This window comes from Rhinolophus sinicus, chromosome 1 (assembly GCF_057876585.1).
Source record: "Rhinolophus sinicus isolate RSI-liver-muscle chromosome 1, RSI-T2T, whole genome shotgun sequence".
Taxonomy (NCBI): domain Eukaryota; kingdom Metazoa; phylum Chordata; class Mammalia; order Chiroptera; family Rhinolophidae; genus Rhinolophus; species Rhinolophus sinicus.
In genome coordinates, this window is record NC_142501.1 from 129,509,299 (window position 1) to 129,525,434 (window position 16,136).

The following is a 16,136-nucleotide window of genomic DNA, read 5'->3' on the forward strand; positions in this document are numbered from 1 at the left end:
CTGACAACATTTCAGATCATTTTATGGAGGAGCACTGGCTGAGTTTTTTCTGCTCAGGGAGGCTCTGTGCAAATTGCTTTGTTTCTCAAAACTGTCTTGTTTGTTTTGGGATACAGCCAGGCCTCTAATGTGGGTGGTGTGTGCTGTGTCACAAACCTCAGGCCCCAAGGCTTGAACTTGGCTTTGTCTGTCAGATCAGATGAGCTGCAGGAAACAGGCAGCTAGCGCTTGGGGCAAACTTAAAAGTGATGTGTGTGAGCCTGTGTAGCCAGAGCCTTTGGGCAGATGTCTTTGCGATGTGGGAATCTGGGTGACATGAAGAGTGAACAACAGAAGAGGACAGGAAAGGGCCCTCTGGACTTTCTGAAATAACTTCGTTTGGTTGCATTTAGAAACCTGGGTAGCATTTCATGGGCTGGTTGGGGGCCTCGTGCTCTCTTTTCGATGTGTGTGTGTGAGGATGATTTTTGGGTCTTGATAATGTACTTCGAGCATTGCAACTAAAAATGCCACAATTTGACTTTTTAAGTAAAAATGTAGGTTTTGTTTGTTTGTTTTTGTTTTTTAAACTGTGGCCCTACTACTAAAAACCTATTACTATCCAGCTCTCTAAGTATGAAAAACAAGCACATAAAATTCCTAAAGGAATGTCTTTCTTTGTGATGTTTTATTAAATCCAATGTAAGATGTAGGTCTTATTTAAAATGAAATCTACCATAAAATGCAAAACAGAAACCACGGAAGAATATAACTACACCTTTGGACTTCTCTGGTCCTTACCTGTTCCCAATCTCTCTCTCTCTCTCTCTCTCTCTCTCTCTCTCTCTCTCTCTCTCTCTCTCTCTCTCTCTCTCATACACACACACACACACACACACACACACACACACACACACACACACACAGGCGTACCTCTAATTGCATGAAAAATGGGTAGCAAACATCTTGAAGGGCAAACAGAAGGTATAACACAATCAAATAAGAGGTTGAATATAAATTGGAACAACTCTTAACTTTTTATTTCACTTTCATTTGGATACTTTTACTAATTCTCTTTGTGGGTTTAGACTTTTCAAACATTCTTTGGCTCTGGGAGAGGGAGTTGTATAACCATAAAACTTGAGAATCCTGGCCCTAGAATAAATGTTCCTTTAAAAACCCCAAGGACAGAAAATTGAACACAGCTGTGCAAAAGAAAAAGACAAAAAGCCGAGGGATGGTTCAGGGCTGCGGGCGCCCTGACCAACTTTCCCAAGTGCACTGGGGCTGTGGTTTCTTGGTGGGAGATGGAGAGCTGCGGTGGTCTTTCTGAATGTTTCAGGAAAAGGCCAAGACCTTCCTTCAGAACTGGATGTTTCTGTGATGTGGTGAAGAGAACATTCTAACTAGATTTGTTTTGCATGGCTCTGCTTGTCCTGTGCATATTCTATTGTTTTCCCCTGGAGAGAATTGGGGTCTTGGGTTATTTTCTGAGATGCCATGATCTGGCAAACCTTATAGTTCCTACTTATAACTATGCTTCAGAGCTGAAGCAGTTTCCACCAGAGTCAGAAGATAGAAGAGGCAAGATTTTTGAGCCCCAAATTTCCACTCTTCTGCCCCCTCAGTCACAGAATTTCCCTCAGAACACACAGCTTTAAAGTGTGGTCCTGAGAACATGGCACTGTTGTTCCTTGTGTCTCCTCCCCTGGGATACAAACCGTGCTGTCGCTGCTGTGATGTTGGCCTCCTGGGCCCCGCTGTTTGGTTAGCAGCCCAGGGGGAACCGTCGCCGTGGACTGAACCTCTGTGCAGCTTGGGATTAATCACTTTGCTCTGTGTCAGACCGTGTAATGATGATTCATGCTTCTTCCTCTGCAAGATTAGATTACTGTACTTTTCATATCCTGGACTGCCCACTAGGGATTTGAATTAATACTTGTTGGTATAGGAAGCAGTGTCGTGTTTCTGGGGAGAAAGGACTCCACTTGCCCATTTGGCCATCGCCAGAAAACATTTAGGGAGGGCCTGTTGTGAGCCTGGCTCTGGAAAGTAATGCTGCCTTCAGGGTTTGCCACGTCACGTAGCTTACCTTCGAGGCTGCAGGCAGGGTCTGTGCGAGTACTTGGTCCAGGTACAGTGGGTGCCTATGTGATGCTCTGCCTAGAAGATGAGAAGGCACGGAGGGATTTGCCAGGGTCTCCTATGCTGAAATCAAGCACTGCTTAATGAGGAAAATCTCCTCCAAGGAGGTACTCGGGAATGAAGAAAATGCATTCAGGTTTGTGGAACAGTCTACACGAAGCTAGCAGGGATTGCGATCACAGATTTCAGAGTGGTGGGAGCAACGAGAGGGGAAGTAGCCTTTGGAAAAAAACTCTCTGTTTTGGCGCTATCCCTGTAAAGTATGTGTTATTCATTCTATTCCTTCAACAATTATTTATTGAGCACTTCCTATGTGCTAGGCACGGTTCTGCACACTGGAAATTAACACCAGTCTACAAACAGACGAAAATCTCTGTCCTCGTGGAACTCGCCTTCTTGGGGCAGTGGCACTGTGGGTAGGACAGCTGAGCTTCAGGGTAGGAAGAAAGCCACGACGAGGAGTACCTGGAAGAATTCCTAAATAATTGCAGTCGTTTGAGGGTATGTTTGTGTGTGTATTTCCTGTCTTCCTCTTGATACAGTGTACATTCTCCACCCCACTAATTTTATATTTTCAGTAGATTCTCTGCAGGGAATTCTTCGTACATGCTAATAAATAGCCCACTGTAGTATAACGAGTCCGTGAGGTAACGTTAGGATCTTTGAAGTGACCTGCCATAGACTGACGGAGTCGTGTTAGAGGGAAGCTGAGGTGTGGTCAAGGGTTTTTCATCTTTGTTTACTCTCCTGCTGTCTAATAATTCTCATTCCAGAATGCATTGTGTTAACATACTTTCTCTCTCCTTGGAATACCTTCCTTTATTTCCTCCTTTTCTTTCTCCTAATTCTCTCCATTTTTCTTTGGTGAATGTGAGACGGTAGCCTTTTGCCCCAGAAATACAGAATCTCAGCTTTTTTAGAACTCGATGGGACTATGGAAGTCTTCATCTAGATCCATGATTTTTGATCTCTGGATGGAAACCAAGTTTTCCCCTGATGCAGTGAAATGAGAAATACAAGAAAATGAAGTCAATGTTTATAAAGCAAAACTTTATCGATTGAGTCTTGTACCTTTCCATTTTTTTTTCTTGAACTTTTTAGTTCTTAGTGTCTTCCACCTGCCCCAGAAATTACCATCCTCCTGAACTCAGCCCTCATCCCTCATCACACTGCCACCTCAGTTGACGTCACCCCCTCCCCTGTTCTCCTACATGTTGGTTTTCAGACAGTGCCCACCTCTTCAGTTTTATAGTCCCTACCCCAAAACTAGAGTCACTGCTTAAATCTCAGGGTAGGAAGTCACCATTTGTGCTGCCAGGGCGCTGTGTTTTAGGATCCCCAGTTGGAGCCACAAATCCATTTTAAGCTCTAATACACAGTGGTTCAGTTTTATAGAATTATTGGTACTGTGGTTCCACTTTATTACAGGTTTATCAGGCTTTTGTGGGTTGGCCCAAGTGTGCAGCCATTACTTATAACTGTGTTTCTGGAGGAAAATGAAAATGAACTTTACAATGGGACCCCTATTGAGCTGGAAAGTGCATGCAGTGGGATTCCAACCCAGGTTGTGTGGGGTTTCTTGGCGACTGGGAGAGAAAGCCGCCCACGTCCTCTCTGTTGCCAGTGTATCCCTGAGGTGCAGACATTGCTCCTGGGTCTCCTTTGGAACACAGTACAGATGTTTGCCTTCTCACAGCACTCCTTGAGAAGAACCTTAGGTACTCCGTAGTTTTCATTCAGGAGTAAGAATTGTCTATTCCCTCTTGGTGTTTGGGAGCAGTGGAGGAAGCCACTTATGGTACAAAGCTTTGTGATGTCAACAACAGCATGGAAAAGAAAGAGCCTCTAGAGTCTTCTGTGGTGTAGGAGGTCCTTAGTTCACCAGCTGCATTGCTTTAAGCTCATGTTCCCACTTGAGAAACCACCTCTGTGGTTCTGCCATGCGACAAATTGACAAAAATCCCATATTTCTAGATATATAGTGGCCTAAATGGATCATGTCACACTTTGTACATCTCCAGTTACTCTGAGGACTCTGAGCCTGGCGTCCAGGAATGTGATGTTGGTCCAGCCGTATGAGAGGCTGTGTCCCTGGGGCCAGAACTCATAAACACAGTCCAGGCTCCCCCTTGGCAAACTCACATTTCATTTTGACCGTGAGACCAGCAATTCTGTTCATGCTGAATGTTGCTACACACCCATTGCTCTTGAAGCAGCAGCCTGGGAGACAAGAGTTGGCTTGCTCATCTGTTGTTAAAGCCAGTGACCTACACATGACCTTGGTGCTTGAAAGATTGTCATCCAAAGCCAGTGAAGTTCTCCATAAGCTTTGAGAGAGACAGACAGACAGACAGAGAGACAGACTCATTGCTTCATTGAGTTAGATTAGCTGGGACAGGGAGATTTTCTTTGTTTCTTTTGGTTGTAAAATATTGTTAACTAAAAATAATAACCCCCTTTTTAGCTTTTAAAAAATAATCTATGCAAAAATGAAATTATTTGTTCTCATAGTGGTTTATCAGTGCAGATGCTGGGAGACTAAGGCATGTCCCTGTCTTCACTCATAGACATCATGATCCTACGTTTATGGAAAATGAAAAAAAGAAAGTGAAATGATTTCAAGTATAGTCCTGTCATAGCAGAAGTGAGGGATACAGATCCTGTCTGCCTAGTCCTTTCATCCCCCGGAAATGAGCAGCTTAAAAAAATACTTCTAATGATTGCTCGTGTTCACTGCCATTTAGAAAGCAGAACTTTTCAGAAAGCAGGAGCAGTGAGAGAGCTGTGCTGCCTTGCTTTCCCGGCACTGACAGTTTTGGCCAACGCTCTGACATCATCCTTGCTCAGAAATAGGTGCTTCACAGAGGAATAATGGAAAGTGAGGCTCTTGCCCAAAAGCACTTGAGCTGGCTCTATCAATTTCATTTTCTGCCTATAATCTGAGGAACCAATTTGTCACTCTTGTCACTCTCTAACTTCGGAGTATTAAGTATTGATTAATCCAACCTAGAAAAAATAGGAGAACGTGGTTACTGTACTAAAGTGAGAAAAAGAGAACTAACTGCAAGCTATTTTGATTCTATTTTTCAGTCTTCATATCACAAACATTTATTACATTTATCAAGTGACACATGTTGCTAGGTTCTGTGGATACAGAGACAAGATGGAGTCCATGGCTCCTGGATGCTAACAGTTTACAGGTTGGAAATCGTAGAGCACATCAGGGAAGGAAGGGTTCATAGGAAAATTAAGTCAACTCAGTCTTAAAGGGTGATTAGGGTTTTTTTTAATTGAAAAGAAAGGAAAGGCATTCCAAGTAGAGAGAACAGCCTGGACACAGTAACTAGATCAGTGTGGTTGGTCATGGTCACTTACTGTGGGGAGGGGTGGTGGGATCTATGGCTGACAGGTAGGAAAAGATAAGGTCACAGAGACCAGGGACTTTGGAATTTATCCAATAGGCCAGGCATTCTTGACTTCCTGTTTTCCACCAGCACATGTATGCTGGATGCTATCTACATATCACACATCTCCTGGATGTATCCACATGTGATGTTTGTAATAAAGCAAGACATTAAAATTCTTTGTAATTGTCACACAACTATTCGCAATATATTGGTACAAGTAAGTCATTGCAGATCTTGGTCTATATGAGATAATCTCCAGGTTAAGTGCCATTTCCCCCCCCTTTTTTTTTAAACCTGATCTCTTTTTCCACCTACTGATGAACATCTAAATGCAGGAGAGTAAAAGTACTCTTTTAGAAGGACATTCTTACATTTACTCTCCAAGAACACTTCTCCATCAGTGAGAAGTAACTGGACGCCCATAACAGGCAGCGCCTGCCATACCCAAGCTGGGGAGCTGCTGCTGGAGCCAGTGTGGAGGTTTCAGTTGGGAGTGATGGTGCCAGGTTGGCACTGGTAAGAGGGCATTCTGGATGCAATGGAGGGGATGGGTTAGGGGAGGTGTCAGTGGGGGAGGGAAGAGCAGTTGGAGGCTCTTGCAAAAGTCCTGCAAGAGGCCATGAGAGCATGATGAGAGTAGAGAGCACAGCTGAGTTTCAGGAAGCAAGACATGGAGATTGCTGGGATGGGAAAGGTGAGCCCAAGTGAGGCAGGGCTGGTGGTGAAGCTGTGGTCAGTTAGGAAAAGAGGAGCACGTGTCATGATGGGAAAGGATGAGTGTAGCATCATTTGTCTTGAGGCACATGTTTCTGTGAGATATTCTGGCATTCTGAGCCCCAAGAAATCACCACCATCCTGAATTCGGCCTTCGGTGCGGCAGAACTCACTCTGGGAGAGGTAGAGTGAGAAGACTGCCGAGGTCAGAATCCTGAGAAATAGGCATTTGAGGGAGAGGAAAGGAAGAAGGAGCAGTGATGCAACTGAGGAGGGGAGGGGTCGGCAGGCATGGGGAGAGGCGGAGAAAGTAGTGTCAAAGACATTTTTCAAAATAGCATCAGAAAGTAGAAGGGATCAGAAAGAGTCAGATGCTCTAGAGAGGCCAAGCCTTTTATTGGGGGGAGCAGTTCCTGGGTGTGAGGGAACTGGAATCAAAGGGGACTGAGCTGGGGGAGACAGTGGTTGACAATGGAAGACTAGTACTGATAGAAAGAGAAACAAGGTGGGCAAGTGCTTGAAGGGGTGGTGAGGTGGCTGAAGGAACTTATTGTGGGTTGGGAGATGAGAGAAGCTGGAGCAATTATTTGAGCTTGTTGTTCTGCTCTCCTTCAGTGAACGGAAAGGAGCTTCATCTCATCTGTGCATTGCGTAGCATTCCCTAAGTTACGCTTTTTCTAAAATAGAAATCCAGCGTAAGTTAGTTTGGTCTTCAGGAAGGACAGTTCAGGATGTTTGGATCTAGGTTTTACGGAATCTGAGACGATAAAGGGCACTGAAACATCCTCAGTCAGCCCCATTCTACCACTTGGAAGGCTGAACTTTTACCTTTTTATTTTCAAGAATAAAACCTTCAAGACTGTAGAACTCTGGAGTTCAAAAACATGTTCCTATGGTATTTATACAGTGTTTCCCCGAAAATGAGACCTACCCGGACCATCAGCTCTAATGCGTCTTTTGGAGCAAAAATTAATATAAGATCCAGTATTAGATTAGATTAGATTAGACTAGCTTATCAAAGACCGGGTCTTATATTATAGTAAAACAAGACTAGGTCTTATATTAATTTTTGCTCCAAAGGACGCATTAGAGCTGAGTGTCCAGCTAGGTCTTATTTTCTGGGAAACAGGGTAGTAGCATTATATTTGAGAGGCTCAGTCTCCTCCCTGTCTTAAAGAGTTGTTTTCTTGTTTATTTCTCAAGTGTAGGTGAGGTTTTGAAGATTAATCACCTTGTGCAGTGGATTGAACTTCTAAAAATTATGTGGAGAAATCCTGTTCTATTATCAGACAGGCCCTAGGTATTGGAGATGCCCTTGTAAGTATCCATACAACCTGCCAAATAAACATATTTTAATTGGGAAACAGTGCTTTCATTTCTTATTCTCTATCAAATGCTTTACTTTGAATCAATGACTTCCATTCTTATAGAAACATTTCCGATTTGAATTTTTTATGATGGCACTGATGACAGGAAAATCTACTTAGATTTATTTAAAATACAATTACAGTAAGTAGCCCATTTACAAATGGGTTGCATTTAGGAGTTTCATTTGAAGTAGGTTTTTCTTTAATACTTAAACTTTTAATTTTGAGATAATTTTAGTTTCAGAAACAGTAGGGAGAGGCTGTGTACATTTTACCCATTTTCCCCCAGTGGTAACATTGTGCAAAAGTATAAAACAAGCCATTACCAGGATATTAGTACTGGTACAGTCAACAGAACAGTTGGCGAGTTCCAGAACAAGGATCCCTCATGGTGCCCTTTGAGAGCCACTTCTCTCCCATCTCTAACCTCTGATGGCCACTCTTTTCCTTTTCTGTTTTCTGTTTCTACAATGTTGTCATTTGGGGAATGATGTAAAAATGGAATCATATGGCATCTAACCTTTTGGGATTGCCTTTCCTTCACTCAGCATAATTTCTGGATATTCATGAAGGTTGGTGCGTGTGTTCAAGTTCATTCCATATTATGGCTAAGTTGCATTCCATGGTATGGATGCATCACTGTTTATTTAACCATTTCATCCATAAGAGCATCTGGGTTGTTTCCCAGTTTGGGGCCATTACGAGTAAAGCTACTATGAATATTTGTATTCAGGTTTTTGTAGGAAAATAAGTTTTCAATTGTTTCATTTAAATAGAGGTACAGGAGTGAAATTGCTGGGTCATATAGCAGTTTGGTTTGGCAAGTTCAGTTTCTAAAGAACAGCCAAACTGTTTCCCACAGTAGCTGTGCCATTTTACATTCCCACCAGCGATGTGTGAGTGATCCAGTTTCTCCTTGCCAGGATTTGGTATTGTCACCATTTTTTTATTTTTGTTATTCTGATAGGTGTGTAGAGATATCTCACTTGTGGTTTTAATTTTAATTTCTCTGATGTTAATGATGTTGAATGTCTTTTCCTGTGTTTATTTGCCATCTGTGTATCTTCTTTGGTGAATTGTCTCTGCATGACTTTTGTCTATTTTCTAATTGGACTCGTTGGTTTCTTTGCTGCTAAATTTTAAGTTCTTTATATATTCTAGATATTTGTCCTTTTTCAGATATGTAACTGGCAAATATTTTCTCCCACTCTGTAGAATGTCTTTTCATCCTCTTCACAGGGTCTTTTGCAAAGCAGAAGTTTTACATTTTGATGATTCTAATTTGTCTTTTTTTTTTCTTTTTATGGATTGTGCTTTTGGTGTCAAGTCCAAGAACGCTTTGCTTCGAAGATTTTCTCCTATTTTTTTCTAGAAGTTCTATAGTTTTATATTTTACATTTAATTTAATGATTTGTATTGGTTAATTTTTGTAAAAGCTATGAGAATTAGGTCAAGGTTAATTCCCCCCCTCTCCCACCATAGATGTCCAATTGCTTCAGTATCATTTGTTGAAAAGGCATCTTTTATCAAAAATCAGTTGGGTATATTTCTGTGGGTCTGCTTCTGGATTCTATATTCCATTACTGTAGCTATATAGTAGACCTCAATATGGATAGATTGATTACACTATTCTCCTTTTTCAAGATTGTTTTAGCTATTCTAAGGCCTGTGCCTCTGTATGTAATTTTGAAGTAAGCTTGTCTAAATCTATGAAAAATCTTTGCTGGGATGTTGATAGTAATTGCATTAAATCTATAGATTGTTTTGGGGAGAACTGACACCTTTACAATTCCAACACATGAACACAATCTACAAGGTGTGACAATTAAGTTCGCAAACTTGTTGCAACGATGTTGCTAACCTTTTTTGATATCAGAGGGATTATTCATTATGAATTTGTACCAACTGGACAAACAGTTGACCAAGTTTACTATTTGGAAGTGCCGAAAAGGCTGCATGAAAAAGTTAGATGACCTGAACTTTTCATCAACAATTTATGGTTCTTGCATCACGACAATGTACCAACTCACACAGCACTGTCGGTGAGGGAGTTTTTAGCCAGTAAACAAATAACCAGTGGAACACCCTCCCTACTCATCTGGTCTGCTCCCCAGTGACTTCTTTCTTTACTCAAAGATAAAGGAAACATTGAAAGGAAGACCTTTTGATGGCATTCAGGATATCAAGGGTAATACAATGACAGCTCGGCTGGCCATTCTAGAAAATGAGTTCCAAAAGTGCTTTGAAGGGTGGACCAGGTGCTGGCATCAGTGCATAGCTTCCCACAGGCAGTACTTCGAAGGTGACCATAGTGATATTCAGCAATGAATATTCAGCACTTTTTCTAGGATGAGTTCGCGAATTTAATTGACCTCGTATGTCTATGTATTTATGGCTTCTTGGATGGCTTTTATCAGCATTATATTATTTACAACATACAGATCTTGCACATGTTAACTTTAATCTAAATATTTTATGTTCTTTGGAATGATTGTAAATGGTGTTGTGTTTTCAGTTTTGCTTTCAACGTGTTCAGTTTTGTTATAAAATAGGGGTTATAGAAATATGAATGTAGTTTCTTTTAGAAACAGCATCATAAATAGATATGGTTCCTAGAATAGCTCATAAAAGATTAAAACTCTCAATAAAGCTGATATAATGAACAATTAGTAGAAACAATAGTAGTCTACCATATTGTTGTAATACTAGTGTTAAATAATATCAAATGAGAAATAATTATTTATCAAATATCTTGGAAATGTCCAACTTTGGTATAAGTCTAGTTCTTACTTTAATTTTAATCCATAATATATGAGTTTCCATTTTCTTCCTGGGTATATCATGAAATCTACTCTCATGCATATCAGGTCTGATTACTGTCCTTTTTTGGAAAGAAGTTTGTATGAGGAGAGTTTCCTGAATTTGGCAGATAGAAGAAAAATTGAAGAAAGTATTTGAACAAGTCGCACAGGTAGAATTAACTGGGATTTGAACAAAGACAAAAAAGGGTGTATAAAAGGGACATCTGAGAAGAATTATTCTGTTATACTCTAATGTACGAATTTAGGCCAGTTTAGTTGCTACAGGGAGCAGTGAGGAACAATTTAAGAGGCATGCAATAGTTAGATGTTTATTTTGTGGGAGTGAATCTTTTTTTAGAGGGAAAAAACTGCATTGTTGTGGTAATAGTGATTCATTTTCTCCCCCTATATTTTTTTAAAAGAGTCCGTGGTCAACTGTTTTACATATGTTTTTATCTACTTTTGCGCTGCTTTGCTCCAGGAGCAGGAGTTTAAAGCAGCTTATATAAACATAAAAAACAACATACAATAAATTTCAAATGGATGAAAAGCAAAATTGGTCCAAAGGAAAATAAGATGAGGGCCAGGACTGAGCCTAGGAAGCGGAAGTCATGCTGTGAAATTTGTTTGTCATCTTGAAACAGGTGAAAAATTTGGCTTGGACAGATTGTTTTTAATCCTTGTACAAAATAGTCATGAAGGTGGTGTTTATTATGGCAGTCCAGGGTATCTGCTATCTTTTTACCTGGCCACAGGACTGTCTGTTTAGGAAGAGGCTTTGTCCTGCAGGGCTAATTAATAACAGGAATTCAGATCCTGCTTTGGGAGGCCTCTGCTGACAGATGCAGCTGGTGGTCTGAGAACCGCTTCCCAGAGGCATACCACCCCAGCCTCCCAGCGCACAGCACAGCTTTTGCTCTGGCCAGGGAGTTCTGGCTTTGTGATTTATGTTGAAGTGAGGATGAACAATTGAGACTTTCATTCTTCCTAACAACAGGGACACCTACGATTGTAAGTATTTTTGTAAACAGGGTTGTAATCTGTAGTTTTCATATTTAAAAAATGTAAATAGTCTTTTTTAGAAGTGGTTATGCTTGATAGTTCTTTATTATTATTATTAGTTAAGGTTCCACTGATTTTTACGTGAGTTGAGTGACCTGTGATCCATCTGAGGGTAGATCTTGCCAGTTGGAGCATTGTCTTTGGCTTTAAGACAAAATATAGGTGTTGTTTTAGAGAGAGACCTTCCAGGGCAATTCTTCCTTATGATGACTCATTTTCTACAGTTTGGAAGTGGAAAGAAATCCACAGACGTCTACACAACTTGTAAACTAAGGAATAGACTTGTGCCTTTCTAACATGCTGTTTAGTATGTGTGTGTGTGTGTGTGTGTGTGTGTGTGTGTGTACATATAGTATATTACTTACTTTCTGAGTGTTCAGCAGCTTTATCAATGATTGTGTTCTTTTTTAACCCCAAAACTAGTACTAGAGACATGTTTGCCCACTCCATTCTGTTCTATTATAGCCTGTTCAGTAGACGGATGTTGCATGTTTTATTTCTCTATAAAACAAGCCGAAAGACAATGCGAACAATCTCACTGCATTTGAAGTAGCTGCTAGCCAGGCCTATTGCAACAGCTGATGGGCTCCTCTGAGTTTCGAGAGCTATTTTGGTAGATTAGCTGGGATCAAGGCTCTCCGAGTTCAGGCCATAAAAGGCCCGTCCCATGTGAAATTGCCCCACTGCATCTGACAGCGTCCTCCCAGGCTGAAGTGTCCTCAGGTTTCACGTGGATTTACCCAGTAATGGATGGCCACACCAAGGCCAGATTGGGGAATGTCAGTATCAAGGACACCGGGGGAGTGACTACTTCAAAAAGAAGACTGCTTTTAATCATATTTTGGCGATCTTTTTTCAGAGAAACTTTTGGGATGTAGCCTTCACCTGTACTGCAGTTGGCACCCAGACTCGTTTTGGAAAGCACCGTTCTAAATTTATCCTGTTCTGAATGATCACTTCGAATAGATGCACTTGCCCGGTTTGCATTGTGATATGTGATTTTGTACAGTGTTTTGGCCTAACTTTTAGTATTTTACTTCTTGTTGAGAATTTGAAAGTAGTATTTATGGAAGGGAGACTCAAAGAAAATACTTGAGGACACCCAAAGCTGGATTCAAAGCTATTACGTATTTTGTTTTGTTTATTTTTTAATTAGAAAAAAAAAGAAATTACTGTGTGATTCCCCCCCCCCCCCTTAACACAGAGGAGCAAGGATTATACAGAAATTTGAAGTAAGTGAAAAAATCTTCCTATAAATCTAAATGCAGTTGTTTTTTTTAAGTGCTGTCTGTCTGAGCATGCTTCCCAAGGGTTTGTTGACTTCAAACACTAGAATGTTCTCCCAGTGTGTGTTAATTATTGCACGTTACTCCTCTAGGTACTTTAGGGCGCGTTGTTTGATTTGGGAAGGATTGGACTTTTTTTTTTTTTCCTTAAAAACCAAAGAGCTTACTTTATGGTACCGAGAAGTTTATGCTAACAATTTGATTAATATAATTTAGTAAGTACATTCCGACTAAATCTTAGCACTTGAAGCCTCAGAATGAAAAGTGTATTCACAATACAAAGTACTTCAATCATTGTATCTCAAGTATGGGGGTGGATGTCAGAAGGGCAAGTTTTATTTCACTATTATTAATACATCTTTGTTTTGAGGGTTCTTTTTCTTGGTACTGTGATTCTTCTAGCTTGATCCTTTGATTTCCAGAATTTATTAAAAAAAAGAAAAGAAAAGAAAACTCTCACTTTAGTTTCCAGATTTTGAACTATATTTCATTTTTAAATTCTCCAAGAAAAATGCTGTATCAGCCTTTTGAAGCCCTAGAGATAGCTGTGGTCTCTGTAATTTAGTTTGATTACTTGCTTCTGCTGAAAAATAGCAATAAGCTGGAGAATATTTATAGTTTATTTGACATATTTCTCCTTTGAGAAAAAAAATATAAAAAGATTGTTTCTTTATACCATATCAGATGGACCAGTAGGAGCAGTAATTATTTTTATCAGGTAGAAAAACAAAATATTTATAGAAATGAGCTTCATCAGTGAATACTGCTATGGTTTGCAACCAGAGGTAGTGCCACAACCCTAATGAGTGTTTGGAAATGCTTGGGGTGTGTCTGGTTTTTCACAACAATAACTATGGCTAGCATTTGGGGGAATGTAGTTATGAATTGTAAATGCCCTGTGATGTGGGACAGTCCAATAGGACAAAGCATTGCGTTGGCCAAAATGCTGGTGGGATCCCCCGCTGAGAAAAACTGCAAGGTCTAAATGCCCTCCGCCAGCCCAGAGCGAAGCAGCATTGGGCTTGGCATATGTGGCTGCTGCTTCTCGCCGACTCGGGAGAGCTCTTGAGGAGTTGGGTGTCCTGCCAGGAGTGGGCCATCTTGTCATTCCTCTGAAGAAGACAGGAGGTGACAGAGATGGGCAGAGAGAGTCCTCAGAGAATTGCTTTTTTGAGATGAGTCTGATTCCGGTGGCAGGAGCATAACTTTCAAAAGAAAATTCGGTTAAAGCACCCAGCTTACATCACTTTCATTCAACAAACCCGGGTATCTCTGCTTGTATTTGGAGACATACTGTTTCTTGCTGGAAGATTTTGAATTTCAATTCAGAATGAACATCCTTGGCGACACCTAGGGTCATTTACAATTGTACAATTGAGGGATTGTATCCGAAGAAAAGGGGCACTGGTTTTTATAAAGATGTCTAGAAAGTTACAGCTTTCAGGGTCACAGGCTGCACGGAGAGCTGTGGGGATGAGCCACCAGGGGCCTTTTTTAATTCTGGGGATGCAAAAGAAGTCCTCTCCTCACTCTGGGGCTGCCTGGGTTTTCTGGACACTCACTGCAATTTTATATTAACGTGCATATCTCAGAGGGCCTGCCTGTGACCAGGAAAACTCCCCGATCTGGTGCTTTCCTGCAGGTCAACTCTTAATTGTTTTGTAACTGAACCAGAAGGCATGCCAGCACCCTTGACTCCTCTCCCAATAGGTCACCAAGGCCACTAAGTCTTTCTCCAAAATGATGCTCCTGCCTCCCACCTCCTCCTTACCCAGATGATTGCTTAGCCCTTAATCGGTCTTTCTGTCCCCCAGGTTCTCCACTGTCCAGTCCATCCTCAGAATGACTTTCCTAAACAAAGATCTGATCATGTTGCTCCTCAAAAGCCAAACCCTCCATTGTGTCCCACTGATTAAAGGCTAAAGTTCAGCTCCTCAGCCTCCCTTTCCACGTCTTTGATGCCACTGTTTTTACTGGTACGCCACCCTGACGTGTTCTACCTTTTCTTGCCGGCCAGGGAGGTCATCTCAAAAGGAGATCTTCCCAGAAACTTCCTCTGGCCTTTTGCCTCTGGGCTCCGGGGTCCTGGCAGCATGTCCTGGCGCGCCCTTCCTCTGTAGGGTGCCCGGAGAGGCACCTGGGGCCCAGCCCCCTTGCCACCCAGGGTCTAGCTCAGTGCCCACTGCCCACAGATGGGAGTTGGTTGAATTGAATGTCATTGGAATGACTTATGGATTCTTTATATCAAAATTTAACTGTGCTCCATAAAATGTTTTTGCCAGTGTTACATATTATTCACTATAGAAGTGGGTGTTCTGTGTTATGAGTTCTGTTTTTTACCATATCTCATAACGCAAGCAGAAACATTTGTCTTACTATTACAAGCCTGATGGGGTTTATGTGTGCTTTTGCCAACACAGGAAATTAAGGTGCATTCGATGAAGTCAGCCACTTCGTTATTGGAGCCTTGCCTAAAACGAAGAAACTCATCTGGTGGTGTGATTGGACTGAATGTGCTTTTCCCAAGCATTCAGCTTGATCCCTTAGGTGAAGCCTCTCAGAGTGCTTTGCACTGCTGACCTCCGAGGGGACCCGCCTAGCACCTTGATGGCCTTGCAGAGAGAGCTCTAGCTCACTTTCTTATGGGCACTCCCTATTGTAGGAGGCTTTGAAAGAGGAATTTCGCTTTGTCACTTGATTATTCTCTTTTGAAAGTTGATCCTTTCATCCCCAGCAAGTTCATAACCTATTTCTAACTGGCTTTTGTGTCAATATAGTCAAAGAAAGAACTTTAATATTTGCTTTGGAATAGTTGATTTACCCATGTCACACACTGGATTCATTTCAACAGGTTGAGCGCTTCACATCAATATTGCACAACTGCTGCAGGCCTCCGGGTTGGATGCCTTCACGTGAAAATGACTGAAGCGTGTTCCCTGTCCTTGGTGAACTCATTCCCTGCATGGGTTCAAACATAGACGTGATGAAACTATTATACAAGTAGACTGGAAGGGATGAACAATAATAACACGCCATCTGTATTACCACTGTGTGCCAAGCTCAATGCCAAGCTCTTTACCTACATTATCTCATTTAACGTTTACAACAGACCCTGAGAAATATTTTTGTCGTTATTCCTGTTCCACAGAGGATAAAGCTGAGGCTTAGAGAAGCTTCCGCAAAGGCATATAACTTGGGGTCATGGTAGAGCTGGATTTGAACCCAGATATATTTAATTTCAATACCCATATTTATAACCATTGCTGTAAGCCAGCACTTCTCAAACTTGAACAGGCTCTTGCTAATGTGCAGATTGTGATTCAGTAGATATGGAGGCAGGGCCAGAGATTTGGCAACTAAGACCCTAGGTGATAT

The 16,136-nt window shown here is 41.4% G+C and overlaps 1 protein-coding gene across 9 annotated transcripts in view; it reads left to right on the forward strand.

The window, feature by feature from the left end:
* SVIL (supervillin) overlaps positions 1–16,136 on the forward strand; it is a 222,385-nt gene that overhangs the window by 63,237 nt on the left and 143,012 nt on the right. The window contains exon 1 of one of the 9 annotated variants that reach the window (XM_088789492.1): positions 247–341. The exons of 7 other annotated variants lie outside the window; for them this stretch is intronic. In XM_088789492.1, coding sequence (XP_088645618.1) covers positions 286–341 — 56 coding nt within the window. In that variant the 5' untranslated portion in view covers positions 247–285. Of the gene's footprint in view, positions 1–246; positions 342–12,162; positions 12,708–16,136 lie in introns of those variants that run through there. One more of the 9 variants, XM_074324732.2, reaches the window with a different exon arrangement.